General features: G+C 44.3%; 1 protein-coding gene across 3 annotated transcripts in view; it reads right to left on the minus strand.

Moving 5' to 3' along the window:
- LOC118389844 (vasodilator-stimulated phosphoprotein-like) overlaps positions 1 to 22,309 on the minus strand; it is a 53,270-nt gene that overhangs the window by 7,902 nt on the left and 23,059 nt on the right. Inside the window, exons 5-10 of one of the 3 annotated variants that reach the window (XM_035779746.2) lie at positions 11,824 to 12,133; positions 11,289 to 11,389; positions 11,090 to 11,138; positions 9,303 to 9,333; positions 3,181 to 3,223; positions 2,822 to 2,923 (exon numbers count right to left, since the gene is read on the minus strand). In XM_035779746.2, the coding sequence (XP_035635639.1) occupies positions 2,822 to 2,923; positions 3,181 to 3,223; positions 9,303 to 9,333; positions 11,090 to 11,138; positions 11,289 to 11,389; positions 11,824 to 12,133 (636 nt within the window). The remainder of the gene's footprint in view (positions 1 to 2,821; positions 2,924 to 3,180; positions 3,224 to 9,302; positions 9,334 to 11,089; positions 11,139 to 11,288; positions 11,390 to 11,823; positions 12,134 to 22,309) is intronic. The other 2 variants (XM_035779749.2, XM_035779748.2) reach the window with 2 other exon arrangements.

Genomic DNA, 22,309 nt, shown 5'->3' on the forward strand with positions numbered 1-22,309 from the left:
TACAGTGAGAGAGAGAGATACAGTGAGAGAGAGAGATACAGTGAGAGAGAGAGATACAGTGAGAGAGAGAGATACAGTGAGAGAGAGAGATAGTGAGAGAGAGAGAGATACAGTGAGAGAGAGAGATAGATACAGAGAGAGAGAGAGAGATACAGTGAGAGAGAGAGAGATAGATACAGAGAGAGAAAGGCGTGAGGAGAGGGAGAATGAAAAAAGGAGTGAATGGAGAGATGGGCAGAGAGAGGGAGGGCAACAACAAACCCCAAGGATATGGAAGCTCAGTTCGGGCAACAGTGGCGGGTTGTTGTGCTGCCATGGCAACAAATGGCGATCTTGACAGGAGCCACGGACCAGCTATCTTGCCACTGTTAACAGCAGAAGCGCAACGGAAAGCTGCAGACTGTTGTACCAACATAGAAACTTAAGTACTTTCAATGGTCAGCGTATTATTTTTAGTATTGGAGGTTGAAACCATTTCACTTCAAATTTGCCTACATTAGTTGCAATGGTTTGTTCCAACCAAGCACTAGTACACCAGATTTAATTTCATCATAGCCACTGGCCTTGAGTTAATCAGTTTTGTTTCCACATCTGAGGGAGACAGAATTGTTTTACTCAAGTGGTGACTTGAGCGAAACCCCAGTCCAGAAACATACCCTAACCCTTTGGCACTTGACGTAGATCTGAAAAAACAGGATAAGTATAAGTAATACGGTAGTTCCACCACCTTGCCCTCTGATAGGCTAGGTGGAATTTTCCCCATATTGCTTATACATATCCAATCCGTTCAAATCTATACCAGTGCCTAGGGTGTATAGAGGGTTGTTTCTGGGCCGTGCCCTGGACTAGGGTACTGTCATTAGCAGAAGTTGGACAGAAACGCTTAGGCAGAAGACATAGTAGACACACACAGCAGGCTCAAAGCAAGGCGGCAGCAAAAAATCTCATTTACTGAAACCATCTTTTGCACTTTTCCTGTGAAACTTTTAAAAATCTCAGCAAGACCGAAAAGACAAAAACAGGGAGTACCAAAGACATGGCCAGAACTTGAGAATTGCTAGGCCCTAAAGCAGTGTTTCCCAATCCTGGTCATTTATGTATATACAGTGAGGCAAGAAACTATTTAGTCAGCTACCAATTGTGCAAGTTCTCCCACTTAAAAAGATGAGGCCTGTAATTTTCATCATAGGTTCACTTCAACTATGACAGACAAAATTAGGAAAATAATCCAGAAAATCACATTGTAGGATTTCTAATGAATTTATTTGCAAATTATGGTGGAAAATAAGTATTTGGTCACCTACAAACAAGCAAGATTTCTGGCTCTCACAGACCTGTAACTTCTTCTTTAAGAGACTCCTCTGTCCTCCACTGACATTTTCAATCTCTCCCTGTCCGAGTCTGTAATACCTACATGTCTTAGCCAGACCACCATAGTGCCTGTGCCCAAGAACACTAAGGTAACCTGCCTAAATGAAAACCGACCCATAGCAAGCACATCTGTAGCCAAGAAGTGCTTCGAAATGCTGGTCATGGCTCACATCAACACCATTATCCCACAAACCCTAGACCCACTACAATTTGCATACCGCCCTAAAAGATCCACAGATGATGCAATCTCTATTGCACACCACACTACCCTTTAACACCTAGACAAAAGGAATGACTATATGAGAATGATATTCATTGACTTCAGCTCAGCATTCAACACCATAGTACCCTCAAAGCTCCTCAATAAGCTAAGTGCCCTGGGACTAAACACCTCCCTCTGCAACTGGATCCTGAACTTCCTGACGGTGGTAAGGGTAGGTAACAACACATCCGCCACGCTGATCCTCAACACAGGGGCCCCTCAGGAGTGTGTGCTCAGTCCCCTCCTGTACTCCCTGTTCACTCATGACAGCATGGCCAGGCACGACTCCCAACACCATCATTAAGTTTGCAGATGACACAACAGTGGTAGGCCCGATCATCGACAACAACGAGACAGCCTATAGGGAGGTCGGAGACCTGGCTGCGTGGTGCCAGGACAACAACCTCTCCCTCAACATGATCAAGACAAAGGAGATGATTGTGGACTACAGGAAAAAGAGGACAGAGCACACCCCCATTCTCATCGAAGGGGCTGCGTGGAGCAGGTTGAGAGCTTCAAGTTCCTTTGGTGTCCACATCACCAACAAACTAACATGGTCCAAGTACACCAAGACAGTTGTGAAGAGGGCACGACAAAACCTATTCCCCCTCAGGAGACTGAAAAGATTTGGCATGGGTCCTCAGATCCTCAAAAAGGTTCTACAGCTGCACCATCGAGAGCATCCTGACTGATTGCATCACTGAATGGTATGGCAACTGCTCGGCCTCCGACCGCAAGGCACTACAGAGTGTAGTGCGAACAGCCCAGTACATCACTGGGGCCAAGCTTCCTGCCATCCAGGACCTCTATACCAGGCGGTGTCAGAGGAAGGCCCTAAAAATTGTCCAAGACTCCAGCCAACAGTCATAGACTGTTCTCTCTGCTACCGCATGGCAAGCGGTACGGAGAGCCAAGTCTAGGTCCAAGAGGCTTCTAAACAGCTTCTAACCCTCAGCAAAGAGACTCCTGAACACCTAATCAAATGAATACCCAGATTTGCAACCAAAATAATGCATAGTGCATTGAATAAAATAAAAATAGAAAACTGATCATTTTTCCATAATTGAATCCAAACAGACTTCAAAAAGCACTCATTGCTCAGCACTACTAGTGAGACTGTAGCATAGCTGCAGACAGACGTGTAGTCCCGGCATAAGGGAAAAGGATGGGGGGGTAAATAGGGGGTACCTGGACACTGGGGTAGATGGAGAAGGGGGAACGGTAGGAAGGGCAGAGGTGGTGGGGCTTGGGCTGCTCTCCTGCACCTGGGTCTTGGTGGTTGAGTTAGTCCTGTTTGAGACATGCAAGATTCTCTCAAACACACTCTCTATTTACAGTGCCAGAAAGATGGGATAGAGAGGGGCAGGGACGGCTCCACGGGGGTCACAGATGGAATTTGTGCCCACACAGTTGTCTCTCCGTAGTAAACATAAAAACAGTGATTGTAGTGAATTAAACTGGGGGGACTGTAATTTCCTGCACCACAGGTATGCGAGACAGCGTGTTGGTGTTTATTGTGTGGACATTCAGACGGGTGAATTGCCTACCTTGGCATGGTGGCGGATTTCTCCCACGGTCTCCTGAGGGAGTCTGTCATGGCAAAAGTAGATCATAAATTATGAAACATCAAATTCTATATTATGTTTATGAGCTATATTATACTTTATTCAGTAAAAAGGCCAACCAGTGCTTCACAGCTCAAATCAGACAAAGGATAGATCATTCATATGAGGCAAAGAGATCTGGGTTGTATTCATTAGTGCACACTGTAGGAAAAGAAAAGGGAAAACTGGGTTTAGGTAGTCCCTCCCTGTTTTGGTGTGTTTTCTTTAATTTGGTACCTAATGAATATGACCCAGGAAACTACACCAGCTGTCACAAGTTAAGTGTACCAACATAAGACTTCCAGTGCATTCGCAAAGTATTCAGACCCCTTCACTTTTTCAACATTTTGTTACATTACAGCCTTATTCTAAAATTAATTAAACTGTTTTCCCCCTCAAATCTACACAATAGTAATGACAAAGCAAAAACAGATTTGATTTTTTGCAAATGTATTAAAAAACGACAACTGAAATACCACATTTACAGAAGTATTCAGACCCTTTACTCAGTACTTTGTAGAAGCACCTTTGGTAACAATTACAGCCTTGCGTCTTCTGGTGTATGACGCTACAAGCTTGGCACACCTGTATTTGGGGAGTTGGTCCCATTCTTCTCAAGTGGTCACAATGTATGGGGAGCGTCGCTGCACAGCCATTTTCCGGTCTCTCCAGAGATGTTCGATCGTGTTCAAGTCCGGGCTCTAGCTGGGCCACTCAAAGACAATCAGAGACGTGTCCCGAAGCCACTCCTGCGTGGTCTTGGCTGTGTGCTTAGGGTCGTTGTCCTGTTGGAAGGTGAACCTTCACCCCAACCTGAGGCCCTGAGCGCTCTGGAGCAGGTTTTAATCAAGGATCTCTCTGTACTTTGCTCCATTCATCATTCCCTCGATCCTGACTAATCTCCCAGTCCCTGCCGCTGAAAAACATCACCACAGCATGATGCTGCCACCACCATGCTTCACCGTAGGGACGGTGCCAGGTGTCCTCCAGATGTGATGCTCGACATTCAGACAGGTGTGTGCCTTTCCAAATCATGTCCAATCAATTTAATTTACCACAGGTGGACTCCAATCAAGTTGTAGAAACATCAAGGATGATCAATGAAAACAGGAGCACCCGAGCTCAATTTCGAGTCTCATAGCAAAGGGTCTCAATACTTATGTAAATAAGGTATATATATTTTATATACATTTGCAAAAAAATGTATAAAAACCTGTTTTATTTGTGTCATTATGGGGTATTTTGTGTAGATTGATGAGGAATAAAAATAAAATTACTACATTTTAGAATAAGGCTGCAACGAAACACAATGTGGAAAAAGTGAAGGGGTCTGAATACTTTCCGAATGAATTGTACATCATTTTAAGATCAGTGGAGTGTTCCAGAAAACAGGACCATTAACCAACTAACTTTGATAAGCAGTAAAATACTATACATCTTTTGATTTTAGAAAGCTAAACTTGGATATGGGTTGTTGGTTGTCAAGTCAATTATACCATGCTAATTTCAAGTCTATATATCTTAAAAACGATGCTATTTCAGAAACGCGTCATTTGTGACACACAATGCAAATAGTCCGGGTAGCCATTTTGATTACCTGTTCAGGAGTCTTATGGCTTGGGGTAAAAACTGTTGAGAAGCCTTTTTGTCCTAGACTTGGCACTCCAGTACCGCTTGCCATGCGGTAGTAGAGAGAACAGTCTATGACTGGGGTGGCTGGGATCTTTAACCATTTTTAGGGCCTTCCTCTGACACAGTCTGGTGTCGAGGTCCTGGATGGCAGGCAGCTTAGTCCCAGTGATGTACTGGGCCGTACGCACTACCCTCTGTAGTGCCTTGCGGTCAGAGGCCGAGCAATTTCCGTACCAGGCAGTGATGCTCTCGATGTTGCAGCTGTTGAGGATCTGAGGATCCATGCCAAATCTTTAGTTTCCTGAGGGGGAATAGGCTTTGTCGTGCCCTCTTCACGACTGTCTTGGTGTTTGGACCATTCTAGTTTGTTGTTGATGTGGACACCAAGGAACTTGAAGCGCTCAACCAGCTTCACTACAGCCCCGTCGATGAAAATGGGGGAGTGCTCGGCCCTCTTTTTCCTGTAGTCCACAATAATTTCCTTAGTCTTGGTTACTTTGAGGGATAGGTTGTTATTCTGGCACCACCCAGCCAGGTCTCCGACTTCCTCCCTATAGGCTGTCTCGTCGTTTTCGGTGATCAGGCCTACCACTGTTGTGTCGTCTGAAAACTTAATGATGGTGTTGGAGTCATGCCTGGCCATGCAGTCGTGGGTGAACAGGGGAGTACAGGAGGGGACTGAGCACGCACCCCTGGGGAGCTCCAGTGTTGAGGATCAGCGTGGCAGATGTGTTGCTACCTACCCTCACCACCTATGGGCGGCCCGTCAGGAAGTCCAGGATCCAGTTGCAGATGGTGTTTAGTCCCAGGATCCTTAGTTTAGTGATGAGCTTTGAGGGTACTATGGTGTTCAACACTGAGCTGTAGTCAATTAATAGCATTCTCACATAAGTGTTCCTTTTCTTCAGGTGGGAAAGGGCAGTGTGGAGTTCAATAGAGATTGCATCATCTGTGGATCTGTTTGGGCAGTATGCAAACTGGAGTGGGTCTAGGGTTTCTGGGATAATGGTGTTGATGTGAGCCATTACCAACCTTTCAAAGCACTTCATGGCTACGGACATGAGTGCTACGGGTCTGTAGTCATTTAGGCAGGTTGCCTTTGTATTCTTGGACACAGGGACTATGGTGGTCTGCTTGAAACATGTTGGCATTACAGACTCAATTATGTTCAACTCATGTTGAAAATGTCAGTGAAGACACTTGCCAGTTGGTCAGCACATGCCCGGAGCACACGTCTAGGTAATCTGCCTGGCACCGCAGCCTTGTGTATGTTGACCTGTTTAAAAGGTCTTACTCACATCGGCTAAGGTGAGCGTGATCATACAGTCGCCCAGAACAGCTGATGCTCTCATGCATGCCTCAGTGTTGCTTGACTCGGAGTGGGCATAGAAGTGATTTAGCTCGTCTGGTAGGCTCGTGTCACTGGGCAGCTCGCGGCTGTGCTTCCCTTTGTAGTCTGTAATAGTTTGCAAGCCCTGCCACATGAGATGAGCATTGGAGCCGGCGTAGTATGATTCAGTCTTAGCCCTGTATTGACGCTTTGCCTGTTTGATGGTTCGTCGCAGAGCATCGCAGGATTTCTTGTAAGCTTCTGGGTTAGAGTCCCGCACCTTAAACGGCAGCTCTACCCTTTAGCCCAGTGCGAGTGTTGCCTGTAATCCATGGCTTATGGTTGAGGTATGTACTTACAGTCACTGTGGGGACGACGTCCTCAATGCACTTAATGATAAAGCCAGTGACTGATGTGGTGTACTCCTCAATGCCATCGGAAGAATCCCAGAACGTTCCGGTCTGTGATAGCAAAACAGTCTTTTAGTTTAGCATCTGCTTCACCTGACCACTTTTTTTATAGACAGAGTCACTGGTGCTTCCTGCTTTAATATTCGCTTGTCAGCAGGAATCAGGAGGATAGAGTTGTGGTCTGATTTACCAAATGGAGGGCGAGGGAGAGCTTTGTACGCGTCTCTGTGTGGAGTACAGGTGAACTTGTTTTTCTCCCCTCTGGTTGCACATTTAACATTTGGTAGAACTGATTTAAGTTTCACTGCATTAAAGTCTCCGGCCACTAGGAGAGCCTCCTCTGGGTGAGTGGTTTCCTGTTTGCTTATTTCCTTATACAGTTGACTGAGTGCGGTCTTAGTGCCAGCATCTGTCTGTGGTGGTAAATAAACAGCCACAAAAAGTATAGCTGAAAACTCTAGGCAAGTAGTGTGGCCTGCAATTTATCACAATACACTACCTCAGGCAAGCAAAATCTAGAGACTTCCTTAGATTTCGTGCACCAGCTGTTGTTTACAAATATGCATAGACCGCCCCCCTTCGTCTTACCGGAGTGTGATGTTCTATCTTGCCGGTGCAGTGTGTATCTCGCTAGCTGAATATCCATGTTGTCATTCAGCCACGATTCCGTGAAACATAGGATATTACAGTTTTTGATGTCCCGTTGGTACGATATTTGTGATTGTACCTCTTCTAGTTTATTGTCCAGTGATTGCACGTTGGCGAGTAGTATTGACGGTAACGGAAGCTTTCCCACTCACCTTTTCTCGGGTCCTGACCAGGCATCCAGCTCTTTGTCCTGCGTCGCTTCCTCTTGCAAATAACGGGGATGTCGGCCCTGCCGGATGTTTGGAGAATGTCTTGTGCGTCTTGTTTGTTGAAGAACAAATCTTTGTCTAATCAGAGGTGAGTGATCTCTGTTCTGACATCCAGAAGCTCTTTTTTTGCCGTAAGATACGGTTGCGGAAACATTATGTACAAAATAACGCGAGAAACCCCCACATAATAGCACAATTTGTTGGGTGCCCGTAAGACTGCTGCCATTTCTTCCGGCGCCATTTTAATCCAAGTAAAACATGTCCTGTCTTAGCTCAGTTAGGATCACCACTTCATTTTAAGAATGTGAAATGTCAGAATAAGAGAGATAATGATTTATTTCAGCTTTTATTTAGTTCATCACATTCACAGTGGGTCTAAGGTTTACAAACACTCAATTAGTATTTGGTAGCATTGCCTTTAAATTGTTTAGCTTGGGTCAAACGTTTTGGGTAGCCTTCCACAAGCTTCACACAATAAGTTGGGTGAATTTTGGCACCTTCCTCCTGACAGAGGAAGGCCTCCTTGCTTGCAAACACTTTTTCAGTTCTGCCCACAAATGTTCTATGTGATTGAGGTCAGGGCTTTGTGATGGCCACTCCAATACCTCGACTCTGTCCTTAAGCCATTTTTCCACAACTTTGAAAGTATGCTTGGGGTCATTGTCCGTTTGGAAGACCCATTTGCGACCAAGCTTTAAATTCCTGACTGACGTCTTGAGATGTTGCTTCAATATATCCACAAAGTGTCCTTCCTCATGATGCCATCTACTTTGTGAAGTGCACCAGTCTCTTCTGCAGCAAAGTACCCCCACAACATGATGCTGCCACCACCGTGATTCACGGTTGGGATGGTGTTCTTCAGCTTGCAAGCCTCCCCCTTTTCCTCCAAACATAACAATGGTCATTATGGCCAAACAGTTCTATTTTTGTTTCATCAGACCAGAGGACATTTCTCCAAAAAGTACAACCTTTGTCCCCATGTACAGTTGCAAACCGTAGTCTGGCTTTCCTATGGTGGTTTTGAAGCAGTGGCTTCTTCCTTGCTGAGCGGCCTTTCAGGTTATGTCGATATAGGACTCGTTTTACTGTGAATATAGATAGACACTTTTGTACCCGTTTCCTCCAGCGTCTTCACAAGGTCCTTTGCTGTTGTTCTGGGATTGATTTGCACTTTTCGCACCAAAGTACGTTCATCTCTAGGAGACAGAACGCGTCTCCTTCCTGAGTGGTATGACGACTGCGTGGTTCCATGATGTTTATACTTGTATACTATTGTTTGTACAGATGAAAGTGGTACCTTCAGGCATTTGGAAATTGCTCCCAAGGATGAACCAGACTTGTGGAGGTCTACAATTGTTTTTCTGAGGTCTTGGCTGATTTCAAATGATGTCAATTAGCATATCAGAAGCTTCTAAAGCCATGACATCATTTTCAGGAATTTTCCAAGCTGTTTAAAGGCATAGTCAATTTAGTGTATGTAAACTTCTGACCCACTAAAATTGTTATACAGTGAAGTAATCTGTCTAAACAATTGTTGGAAAAATGACTTGTCATACAAAGTAGATGTCATAACTGACTTGCCAACACTATAGTTTGTTAACAAGTAATTTGTGGAGTGGTTGAAAAACGAGTTTTAATGACTCCAACCTAAGTGTATGTATGTAAACTTCCGACTCCAACTGTATGTATGCATGTATGCATGTATGTATTCAGCCATTACATTTTTGAAACAGTTAGCGGGCCAACTCATTGATCCTGCTTTCTGGAACAGCTCCCAGGTACATGATGAGTCAAACACAAAAAGAATGGACTGAAGACTTCAGTGGATCTACTCACCACCTTGGCCCGAGGACTTTGAGGAGTCTTCCTAAAATCACAGAGAAAGAAAATGACAGTGTCATCCATTTACTATGCACATATGTTTTTAACCATAGTGTGACTTGAAGCTTACACACACATTCTTAAAAGCAGAGGTAAAGCATAAGTATTTTTGGGGGGGTATCTGTACTTTACCATTTATATATATTTGAATACTTTTACTTCTCTAAATTCCTTAAGGAAAATGTACGGAGTAAAAAGTATATTTTCTTGACACCCAAAAGTATATTTTGAATGCTTAGCAGGACCGTAAAAAGGTCCAATTCACAGACTTATCAACAGAACATCCCTGGTCATCTCTACTGCCTCTGATCTGGTCGAATCACTAAACACACATGCTTCGTTTGTAAATTATGTCTGAGTGTTGAAGTGTGCCTTTGGCTTTCCGTGAAAATATATATTTTTTTTAAATTAAGAAAATGGTGCCGTCTGGTTTGCTTAATATAAGGAATTTGAAATGATTTATACTTTTACTTTTGATACTGGAGTATATTTTAAACCAACTACTTTGAGACTTTTACTGAAGTAGAATTTTACTGGGTGACTTACCTTAATAAAAAATAACTCAAGAAAAAGTATCTTTACATTTACTAGGGTATGACAATTGGGTACTTTTTCCACCACTGCTTAAAACCTCTTAAGGATCCGCCCCTTTTTTAAAAAGATTTTTAACCTAAAATGACATACCCAAATATAACTGCCTGTATTCTCTGGCCCTGAAGCAAGATATGCATAGTATTGGTACCATTTGAAAGGAAACACTTTTAAATGTGTGGAAATATTAAAGGAATGTAGGAGAATATAACCCAATTTATCTGGTAAAAGATCATACGAAAAAAAAAAAAAAAACTGTTTTGTATTTTTTTTGTACAATCATCTTTGAAATGCAAGAGAAAGGCCATAATGTATTATTCCAGCCCAGATGCAATTTAGATTTGAGCCACTCTGTGCCAGCAGTGTATGTGCAATGTTTTAGACTGATTCAATGAACCATTGCATTTCTGTTCAAAATGTTGTATCAAGACTGCACAAATGTGCCTAATTTGTTTATTAATAACTTCATGTTCAAAATTGTGCACTCTTCTCAAACAATAGCATGTTATTCCTTCACTGTAATAGCTACTGTAAATTGAACAGTGCAGTTAGATTAACAAGAATTTAATATTTCTGCCCATATCAGATATGTCTATGTCCTGGGAAATTGTCTGGTTACTTACAACCTCATGCTAATCGCATTAGCCTACGTTTTTTAAACCTCCCGCTTTGGGCTGGATGTGTCAAGGTCTAGTTTGCATTCAAGCCTCAGTTTTGGATTTAAAACATTTTGTGACACTGTGCGGGCCTCTTTCTCTTCCAATGTCTAGTTCATACATATATAATCTATGAGCAGAATTACTGTTTCCCTCAATTAGCCACGAAATCCCTAGTGTGAAATAGACTTTTGTTGAAGTTGTCTCGGGCCATTTTCATTACATTGCCCCCCACGTGGGCCAGTCCCCTAGCAATTTGAGTTCCAGCCTATGAGCTTCAACCACTTGCATTTGAGTGACACCTAGCAAGAGGTCTGCCCAGCGTAATCCAGTGAAGTTACAGGGCTGGCCCAAAGGCTCAGTTGACACAGCAAAGACAGAGAGTAATAACGTGGTACGCACACTTGACGTAGTACGCAATTACCGGAGAATCTCTTTAAGGATTTATGAGAGGAGGATTGTTGTCTCTACAAAGATCATTGACAGGAGACTTACATTGCCGGGCTCATCCTTCTTTGCGCCTGGATTATCTGACATTTTCTTCCTGCATACAAAGACACACAATGAAGACGAGGTCTAAGCCTCAGCAATCACACACATGCAGTCATATGATCGTAAACGCCACACACAACGTTAACACATCACACACACTCGTCCAGGCCGACATTTAACAAAGACTGAGACAGTGGCTCACCGTCGGGCCAGGATGGCACTCATCTCCCCCATCAGATTTCCTCCCCCACCACCACCACCTCCTCCCCCCGATGTAGGAAGTGCTGCCGCACCACTGTCTTCCTACAGAGAGAGACAGGCTCAGTTTCAATATTTTAAAATTGACCTTTCCTGCCTTCCTTGAAGAAATCACTAATCTGGGACTAAGATTTGAGAAAGGTGGAAACCACATCTTCATCTACAGTATATCCATGCACTTAAAGACCAGGGATTACCTCAAGAAAAGGGTGGAAGAAAAGATGCATTTGAAAGTTGTTCGACTCACTGAATCAACAAGGTGTTCACTGAATTTTCAACATGCATCAACAATGGAATATCAAGTAAAAGAGATGCTTTCCAGGTCTTTTTTGAAGGTTCGATGCCTGCACAATTCAAAGAATATGTTCTATATGATATTGCCGTGGCTCTTGAGACGTTAAATACTTCTCCAGGCCTCGTCAGATGCACAGCATGACTGCAATGAAGACTACCTGGAAAGCGTCTGACACGGGTCTCACCTTCGTGGATTTGCGTAGTTTGGCTCCTGCCAGGGCAGCAGCTAGTCCACCGGGATCACCGAGACCCCCTCCATCCCCCCCTCCTCCTGGCAGAGGTGGGGCAGGTGGCGCCCCGGACCCAAGGGGTGGTGGGGGGCCAGGTGGGGGTGGAGGGCCAGCAGGTGGGGGGCCTGGGGGTGGTGGCGGGCCTGGGGGAGGCGGGGGTCCACCGGGGGCTGAGGGAGGGGCATGCGGGGCGGGTGGGGCTGTAGGAGGGATGGCTGCGGCCTGTCTCTCTCTCTCCTGCTGCTCCTGCCTCTGCACCTCCATTCTATGAGGGGAGAGACAGACAGGGTTCTTTATATCGGTTAATGTTCACACACAGATGTAGGAGCTTTTCATTTGAGCCAGTTTGCTACAGCAGGACAAAAATCCAGCAGCAACAGGAAATGCAAATGATTACGTACATTTTTCGTATGGGAAAATAAAGCCTGAAATGTCAAAATGGAACTTCAGAACGTTCTCCTGCAACAGGGTTATCAAATTAAGATCCTACATCTGTATAAACAGGCACACATAAAGGTGTATACACGCATACACAAAAAATGACTCATGATTGCATATTATTTACACATTATCTTCGCATCATCTACACACCATACCACCCATGTACAATGTAAGATCACTATTATAACTTACTGTGTGGTACTGTAGATTAGTGTTTTAAATTAAATTATATATATATATGTCACACACACCAAATACAACCTTACTATGAAATGCTTACTTACAAGTCCTTAACCACAATGCAGTTCAAGAAATAGAGTTAAGAAAATATTTACTAAATAAAATGTAAACAACTTAAAGTAGCACAAAATTGCATAACAATAACGAGGCTGGTACCGGTACCGAGTCAATGTGTGGGGGGACAGGTTAGTTTGTACATGTAGGCTGGGGTAAAAAGTGACTAAAATAAACAGTGAGTAGCAGCAGTGTAAAAATAAAGGGGGGGTGTTAATGTAAATAGTCCGGGTGGCACTGTAGATTAGAGTGCGTTAGTGTGTGGTACTGTAGAATCTATTGTGCCATTTAGCAGACACTTTTATACAAAGCCACTAACATTAGGAAATTGAACCCAGCGCCCATGCTCTACCAACTGAGCCACACAGAACCGGACTGCGTTAGTGTCAGGGTTAGATGTCAGTGACAGTCATAATAGGGGAATTGCAACAAACACAGAACTTGTCATGGAGCACCGTGTTGGTATACTTTTAAGAAAACCAGTGCTAAAGGGAGATTACATGCACTAGCATGCTAAAATAAGCTTCACTAAAACGAAAAACCCACAAGTATAAACAGGTGATTAAGCTGATCTTCTGTTGATACCAGACAGGTGAAGCTATCGTCTAGAATCTTTATTCCCACACCAATGAGTTATCAACCTATCAGGAGAATTGGAAATTTAGGCTGATGCATGTAAAATACTGATTTTAAGAACAGGGGAGTAGTAGGCCTATGTGTGCTATTTGAAAAAGCTTTAGACTACATTTTCATTTATAAAAAAATAGAGATTATCACGGTTTTTGAATACTCCTACTAACTACACTAACAGTACTATTTGTGACGTAAATATAGTTAGTATGCCAAAAGTTCTAGGATGTTGTACTAAATTCACCAAAATACAAAAGTATACAAGCAGTGGACACTATTTCCGTGCTTTTAGGGCCCATAATGCAATTCTTCAGATAATGGGCTTGGCTTCACAACTTTTTCAGATTTGAAGAAAATGGCAGAAAATATGCAGCCAAAGTCCTTTAACTAATTATGACAAATGTTAAGCAATGTAAGAAAGTAATGACTTTTCAAATAAGTTAAGTTACACGTTATGTTGCCTGACAATTTGTTAGCTACGCTATCCTTACGAACCGCGTAGCATTACAGTATGTACCGGTATGTTAGCTAGTTACCGTCCTAACCAACATTAGTTGGCTACTAATAAAGCTAACTAACAACCCAACGTTTATTGATTTGATTGTTCACGTTATTCTTAGGGGGTATTAGTCGTGAGTTCTCAATGGACATGGTTAATTCTGGCTATCTACTCCGATTTCAGAGAACTCTTGTCTGGGTGTGGCAGAGCGCAGAATAACTGATGGATTTACGAACGCTCAACACCCGTTGAATATTTTAATATGGCCAGTGTCAGTAAACGTCAACAAAAACAAGCGTAATTAAATTGTTGCCAGCAGCACAGTTAGTCACCAATGCTCTGGATAACATGAAAACTGCCTAACCGGCTCTGCTAGGCCGAGTAAAATGGTCAGAGTGAGGTGCTCTCTCATTTGTGTCTGGAAGTAGCTAGCAAGCTAGCCAACGTTAGCCAGTTAGCTTGGGAGCTTGACTGCCGTTGTGAGGTCAGAACACTCAAATCCGATCAACCCTACTCCTCGACCAGAGCGTCCAGTGTATGCTCCGAAAGCGAAACGCTCTGAATTTACAAACGGACAATCTGACAACGCTCTGGATTTGTGCACCCTGGAACTCCAGATTGAATTTATGAACACACCTAAACCTGAACACACACCTGTTATTCTAACAAGCTAGCAAGAGGTTGCATAGCAACAGCATCAACTTCTGGTAGACAGGCAAAGCAATAGTACGCTCAACTGAAAGGATACCATTAGTTTACGGTATAAACTAAACTATAACTAATAGTATATACTCTTTTAAGTATGTAGTATGTTAATAAGGGTATTCGGACACAGTTTATATAACCCATCAAGATTGACCTGGTTTAGTTAAACATTTCAAATATGGACAGTGCAGGGATATCCAGCCAGGTCTTGATAAGAAATTACGATACCTTTTAAATACAAATTGTAATTACCCAAGAAAACTGTACCCGGTAACTGAACTAAATGACTATCGCCGTTCACTTCTGTCACCATGAACGGCTTTAAGAGACTAGTCAAGGATCATATCACCTCTACCTTACTGGACACAGACCCACTTCAATTTACTTACCACCCCAACAGATCCACAGACAATGCATGGCTTTGTGATGGCCACTCCAACACCTCGACTTTGTTGTCCTTCAGCCATTTATTTTATTTGACCACCTTTTTCTCCCCAATTTCGTGGTATCCAATTGTTAGTAATTACTATCTCGTCTCATCGCTACAACTCCCGTGCGGGCTCGGGAGAGACGAAGGTTGAAGGCCATGCGTCCTCCGAAACACAACCCAACCAAGCCGCACTGCTTCTTAACACAGCGAGCCTCCAACCCGGAAGCCAGCCGCACCAATGTGTCGGAGGAAACACTGTGCACCTGGCTAACTTGGTTAGCGTGCACTGCGCCTGGCCCGCCACAGGAGTCGCTGGTGCGCGGTGAAACAAGGATATCCCTACCGGCCAAACCCTCCCTAACCACGCTAGGCGAATTGTGCGTCACCCCACGGACCTCCCGGTTGTGGCCGGCTGCGGCAGAGCCCGGGCGCGAACCCAGAGTCTCTGGTGGCACAGCTAGCGCTGCGATGCCAGAGACAACTGCGCCACCCGGGAGGCCCGCCCTTAAGCCATTTTGCCACAACTTTGAAAGTATGCTTGGTGTCATTGTCCATTTGGAAGACCCATTTGTAACAAAGCTTTAGCTTCCTGACTGATGTCTTGAGATGTTGCTTCAACATATCCACAAAATTTCCTCCTCATGATGCCATCGATTATGTGAAATGCACCAGTCCCTCCTGCAACAAAGCACTCCCACAACATGATGCTGCCACCCCGGTGCATCACGGTTGGGATGGTGTTCTTCAGTTTGCAAGCCTCCCCCTTTTTCCTCCAAACATACCGATGGTCATTATGGCCAAACAAGATGTTTTGTTCATTAAAATAACATCAAATTGATCAGAAACACAGTGTAGACATTGTTAATGTTGTAAATTACTATTGAAACTGGAAACAGCAGTCCGTGTGATCAAAAGAATCTTGAAGCGTGGATTCCGATTGGTTAGACCAGCATTGAATTGAACTTAGCACAGGTATTTCCGGTTTGAGTGTCTGCCTATGGGAAGGGAAGAGCAAAATGGAGTCGTGATCAGATTTGCCGAAGGGAGGTCGGGGGAGGCCCTTGAGGGCATCCCGGAAGTTGGAGTAGCAGTTGTGTTTTAGCAGTGCGAGTACTGCAGTCAATATGTCGATAGAACTAGCATTTTCCTCAAATTTGCTTTGTTAAAATCCCCAGTTACAATAAATGCGGCATCAGGATATGTGGTTTTCAGTTTGTATAAAGTCAAGTGAAGTTCTTTGAGGTTCGTCGTGGTATCGGCTTGAGGGGGGAATATACACAGCTGTATAGGGAGGTAATTCAGTCAGCATTTCATTGTGTGGTATTCTAGGTTGGGTGATCAAAAGGACTTGAGTTTCTGTATGTTATCACAATCAAACCATGAGTAGTTAATCATGAAACATACACTCCCGCCCTTCTTCCCGGAGAGATATTTATCTACATTGGCAAACAGAGGCCCATTATCAGCAACCTGTGTTCCAATGTCATGTGGTGTTATCTAATCCAAGTTAAGCTAATTGAACATTAGAAAACCCCTTTCCTATTATGGTAGCACAGCTGAAAACGGTTGCGTTAATTAAAGGAGCAATAAAACTGTCCTTTAGACTAGTTGAGTATCTGGAGATTCAGCATTTATCGGTATGATTACAGGCTCAAAATACCAGAAATGAAGAAATTTCTTCTGACACTCGTCAGTCTATTCTTGTTCTGGGAAATGAAGGCTATTCCATGTGAGAAATTCCCAAGAAACTGAAGATCATGTACAACGCTGTGTACTACTTCCCTTCACAGAACAGCGCAAACTGGCTCTAACCAGAATAGAAAGAGTGAGAGGCCCGGTGAACAACTGAACAAGAAGACAAGTACATGAGTGTCTAGTTTGAGAAACAGACGCCTCACAAGTTCTCAAATGGACGCTTCATTAACTTCTTGGATATAGGGGGCGCTCTTTTAATTTATGGATTAAAAAACGTTCCCGTTTTAAACAAGATATTTTGTCACGAAAAGATGCTCTACCATGCATATAATTGACAGCTTTGGAAAGAAAACACTGACGTGTCCAATATGGCTGTGAATGCGCCAGGAACGAGCCTACACTTTCTGTCGTTTCCCCAAGGTGTCTGCAGCATTGTGACGTATTTGTAGGCATATCATTGGAAGATTGACCATAAGAGACTACATTTACCAGGTGTCCGCCTGGTGTCCTCCGTCGAAATTGGTGTGTAATCTCCAGCTGCATGCATTTTTCCATGTGATTCAGAGGAGAAACCAAACTGCCACGAATGACTTATCATCGAATAGATGTGAAAAACACCTTGAGGATTGATTCTAAACAACGTTTGCCATGTTTCTGTCGATATTACAGAGTTCATTTGGAAAAAAGTTCAGAGTTTTGATGACTGAATTAAAAAAAAAAATCTTAGTCAAACGTGATGAACAAAACGGAGCGATTTCTCCTACACAAATAATCTTTTTGGAAAAACTGAACATTTGCCATCTAACTGAAAGTCTCCTCATTGAAAACATCCGAAGTTCTTCAAAGATAAATGATTTTATTTGAATGCTTTGTTTTTGTGAAAATGTTGCCCGCTGAATGCTAGGCTTAATGCTATGCTAGCTATCAATACTCTTACACAAATGCTTGTTTTGCTATGGTTGAAAAGCATATTTTGAAAATCTGTGATGACATTGTTGTTAACAAAAGGCTAAGCTTGAGAGCCAATATATTTATTTCATTTCATTTGCGATTTTCATGAATAGTTAACGTTGCGTTATGGTAATGAGCTTGAGGCTATAATTACGATCCCGGATACGGGATTGCTCGTCGCAACAGGTTATATAGTACCCACAAAACACCAGTCTCAACGTCAACAGTGAAGAGGCGACTGCAGAATGTTGGCCTTCTAGGCAGAGTTGCAAAGAAAAAGCCATATCTCAGACTGGCCAATAAAAATAAAAGATTAAGATGGACAAAAGAACACAGACACTGGACAGAGCAAGATTGGAAAAATGTTATGGCCAGACAAATCTAAGTTTGAGGTGTTCGGATCACAAAGAACATTCGTGAGACGCAAAAAAAAAATGAAAAGATGCTGGAGGAGTGCTTGACGCAATCTGTCAAGCATGGTGGAGGCAATGTGATGGTCTGGGGTGCTTTGGTGGTGGTAAAATGGGAGATTTGTACAGGGTAAAAGGGATCTTGAAGAAGGAAGGCTATCACTCCATTTTGCAATGCCATGCCATACCCTGTGTACGGTGCTTAATTGGAGCCAATTTCCTCCTACAACAGGACAATGACCCAAAGCATAGCTCCAAACTATGCAATAACTATTTAGGGAAGAAGTAGTCAGCTGGTATACTGTCTATAAAGGAGTGGCCAGCACAGTCACCGGATCTCAACCCTATTGAGTTGTTGTGGAAGCACCTTGACCGTATGGTACGTAAGAAGTGCCCATCAAGTCAATCTAACTTGTGGCAGGTACATCAGGAAGCATGGGGTGAAATCTCTTCAGATTACCTCAACAAATTGACAACTAGAATGCCAAAGGTCTGCAAGGCTGTAATTGCTGCAAATGGAGGATTCTTTGATGAAAGCGAAGCTTGAAGGAGACAATTATTAAAAATCATTATTTATAATTTAACGTTTTGACTATATTTCCTATTCATTTTGCAACTAACTTCATGTATGTTTTCATGGAAAACAAGGACATTTAAGTATTTAGTCAGCCACCAATTGTGCAAGATATCCCACTTAAAAGGATGAGAGAGGCCTGTAATTTTCATCATAGGTTCACTTCAACTATGACAGACAAAATGAGAAAAAAAATGAGAAAAAAAATCCAGAAAATCACATCGTAGGATTTTTTATGAATTTATTTGCAAATTATGGTGGAAAATAAGTATTTGGTCACCTACAAACAAGCAAGATTTCTGGCTCTCACAGACCTGTAACTTCTTCTTTCGGTCCGCAGGTAGTATTACTTTTCATTACTTTTCATTACATTTCATTATAGTACATTATAGTTTCATTATAGTACAACGGTTTGATTTGTCTAATCTTAGCAATTTCTTCTTAGCTAGCTACATAGCCGTCTTTGTATCAAAGATAATTGCGTAATTATCGTATTTCATCGTCCTAACGTAGTCTACTGCCCAGCAGCTAGCCACATAGCTAACGTCCACCGTATAGCACCACTGTAGAAACTATTACACTCAACTGAACGACTTGATTGGTGTAGTGTTAGCTAGCTACATAGTTGTCTTTGCTGTCTTCGTATCCAAGATAATTGTGTAGTTTAGAGTGTGTAGTCTTAGAGTGATTATCTTAATTTACCGAGGTTAGCTAGCCAGCTATTTGTCGTCCTTAACGTAGGAGACACTGCTAGCTAGCTAACAGCCAACAGCTAACAGCTAGCCAGCTATTTGTCGTCCTTAACGTAGGAGACACTGCGAGCTAGCTAACAGCTAACAGCTAGCCAACGTCTACCGAATATAACTTCTGCACTCAACAACCCGGTCGCATTCCGCTTCGCTCCACAGGTAGTATCACATTTTCATTTCATTTCATTACAGCACAACGGTTTGATTTGCTTGATCGTAGCTAGCTACATAGCTAGCTACATAGCCGTCTTTGTATCAAAGATAATTGTGTAGTCTAGAGCGATTTTCTAGGTTAGCTAGCCAGCTATTGTCGTTCTTTTAACGCAACGTAACGTAATCAACACTGCTAGCTAGCCAGCTAGCCCCCGAATAGCTGCACTGTAGAAACTATTACACTCAACGGAACGACTTGATTAGTGTAGTGTCAACAACGCAGCCACTGCCAGCTAGCCTACTTCAGCAGTACTGTATCATTTTAATCATTTTAGTCAATAAGATTCTTGCTACGTAAACTTAGCTTTCTGAACATTCGAGACGTGTAGTCCACTTGTCATTCCAATCTCCTTGCATTAGCGTAGCCTCTTCTGCAGCCTGTCAACTATGTGTGTCTATCCCTGTTCTCTCCTCTCTGCACAGACCATACAAACGCTCCACACCGCGTGGCCGCGGCCACCCTAATCTGGTGGTCCCAGCGCGCACGACCCACGTGGAGTTCCAGGTCTCCGGTAGCCTCTGGAACTGCCGTTCTGCGGCCAACAAGGCAGAGTTCATCTCAGCCTATGCCTCCCTCCAGTCCCTCGACTTCTTGGCACTGAAGGAAACATGGATCACCACAGATAACACTGCTACTCCTACTGCTCTCTCCTCGTCCGCCCACGTGTTCTCGCACACCCCGAGAGCTTCTGGTCAGCGGGGTGGTGGCACCGGGATCCTCATCTCTCCCAAGTGGTCATTCTCTCTTTCTCCCCTTACCCATCTGTCTATCGCCTCCTTTGAATTCCATGCTGTCACAGTTACCAGCCCTTTCAAGCTTAACATCCTTATCATTTATCGCCCTCCAGGTTCCCTCGGAGAGTTCATCAATGAGCTTGATGCCTTGATAAGCTCCTTTCCTGAGGACGGCTCACCTCTCACAGTTCTGGGCGACTTTAACCTCCCCACGTCTACCTTTGACTCATTCCTCTCTGCCTCCTTTCCACTCCTCTCCTGACCTCACCCTCTCACCTTCCCCCCCTACTCACAAGGCAGGCAATACGCTCGACCTCATCTTTACTAGATGCTGTTCTTCCACTAACCTCATTGCAACTCCCCTCCAAGTCTCCGACCACTACCTTGTATCCTTTTCCCTCTCGCTCTCATCCAACACTTCCCACACTGCCCCTACTCGGATGGTATCGCGCCGTCCCAACCTTCGCTCTCTCTCCCCCGCTACTCTCTCCACTTCCATCCTATCATCTCTTCCCTCTGATCAAACCTTCTCCAACCTATCTCCTGATTCTGCCTCCTCAACCCTCCTCTCCTCCCTTTCTGCATCCTTTGACTCTCTATGTCCCCTATCCTCCAGGCCGGCTCGGTCCTCCCCTCCCGCTCCGTGGTTCGACGACTCATTGCGAGCTCACAGAACAGGGCTCCGGGCAGCCGAGCGGAAATGGAGGAAAACTCGCCTCCCTGCGGACCTGGCATCCTTTCACTCCCTCCTCTCTACATTTTCCTCCTCTGTCTCTGCTGCTAAAGCCACTTTCTACCACTCTAAATTCCAAGCATCTGCCTCTAACCCTAGGAAGCTCTTTGCCACCTTCTCCTCCCTCCTGAATCCTCCTCCCCTCCCCCTCTCTGCAGATGACTTCGTCAACCATTTTGAAAAGAAGGTCGACGACATCCGATCCTCGTTTGCTAAGTCAAACGACACCGCTGGTTCTGCTCACACTGCCCTACCCTGTGCTCTGACCTCTTTCTCCCTCTCTCTCCAGATGAAATCTCGCGTCTTGTGACGGCCGGCCGCCCAACAACCTGCCCGCTTGACCCTATCCCCTCTCTTCTCCAGACCATTTCCGGAGACCTTCTCCCTTACCTCACCTCGCTCATCAACTCATCCCTGACCGCTGGCTACGTCCCTTCCGTCTTCAAGAGAGCGAGAGTTGCACCCCTTCTGAAAAAACCTACACTCGATCCCTCCGATGTCAACAACTACAGACCAGTATCCCTTCTCTCTTTTCTCTCAAACTCTTGAGCGTGCCGTCCTTGGCCAGCTCTACCGCTATCTCTCTCAGAATGACCTTCTTGATCCAAATCAGTCAGGTTTCAAGACTAGTCATTCAACTGAGACTGCTCTTCTCTGCATCACGGAGGCGCTCCGCACTGCTAAAGCTAACTCTCTCTCCCCTGCTCTCATCCTTCTAGACCTATCGGCTGCCTTCGATACTGTGAACCATTAGATCCTCCTCTCCACCCTCTCCGAGTTGGGCATCTCCGGCGCGGCCCACGCTTGGATTGCGTCCTACCTGACAGGTCGCTCCTACCAGGTGGCGTGGCGAGAATCTATCTCCTCACCACGCGCTCTCACCACTGGTGTCCCCCAGGGCTCTGTTCTAAGCCCTCTCCTATTCTCGCTATACACCAAGTCACTTGGCTCTGTCATAACCTCACATGGTCTCTCCTATCATTGCTATGCAGACGACACACAATTAATCTTCTCCTTTCCCCCTTCTGATGACCAGGTGGCGAATCGCATCTCTGCATGTCTGGCAGACATATCAGTGTGGATGACGGATCACCACCTCAAGCTGAACCTCGGCAAGACGGAGCTCCTCTTCCTCCCGGGGAAGGACTGACCGTTCCATGATCTCGCCATCACGGTTGACAACTCCATTGTGTCCTCCTCCCAGAGCGCTAAGAACCTTGGCGTGATCCTGGACAACACCCTGTCGTTCTCAACTAACATCAAGGCGGTGGCCCGTTCCTGTAGGTTCATGCTCTACAACATCCGCAGAGTACGACCCTGCCTCACACAGGAAGCGGCACAGGTCCTAATCCAGGCACTTGTCATCTCCCGTCTGGATTACT

This window comes from Oncorhynchus keta, chromosome 11 (genome assembly GCF_023373465.1).
Source record: "Oncorhynchus keta strain PuntledgeMale-10-30-2019 chromosome 11, Oket_V2, whole genome shotgun sequence".
Taxonomy (NCBI): domain Eukaryota; kingdom Metazoa; phylum Chordata; class Actinopteri; order Salmoniformes; family Salmonidae; genus Oncorhynchus; species Oncorhynchus keta.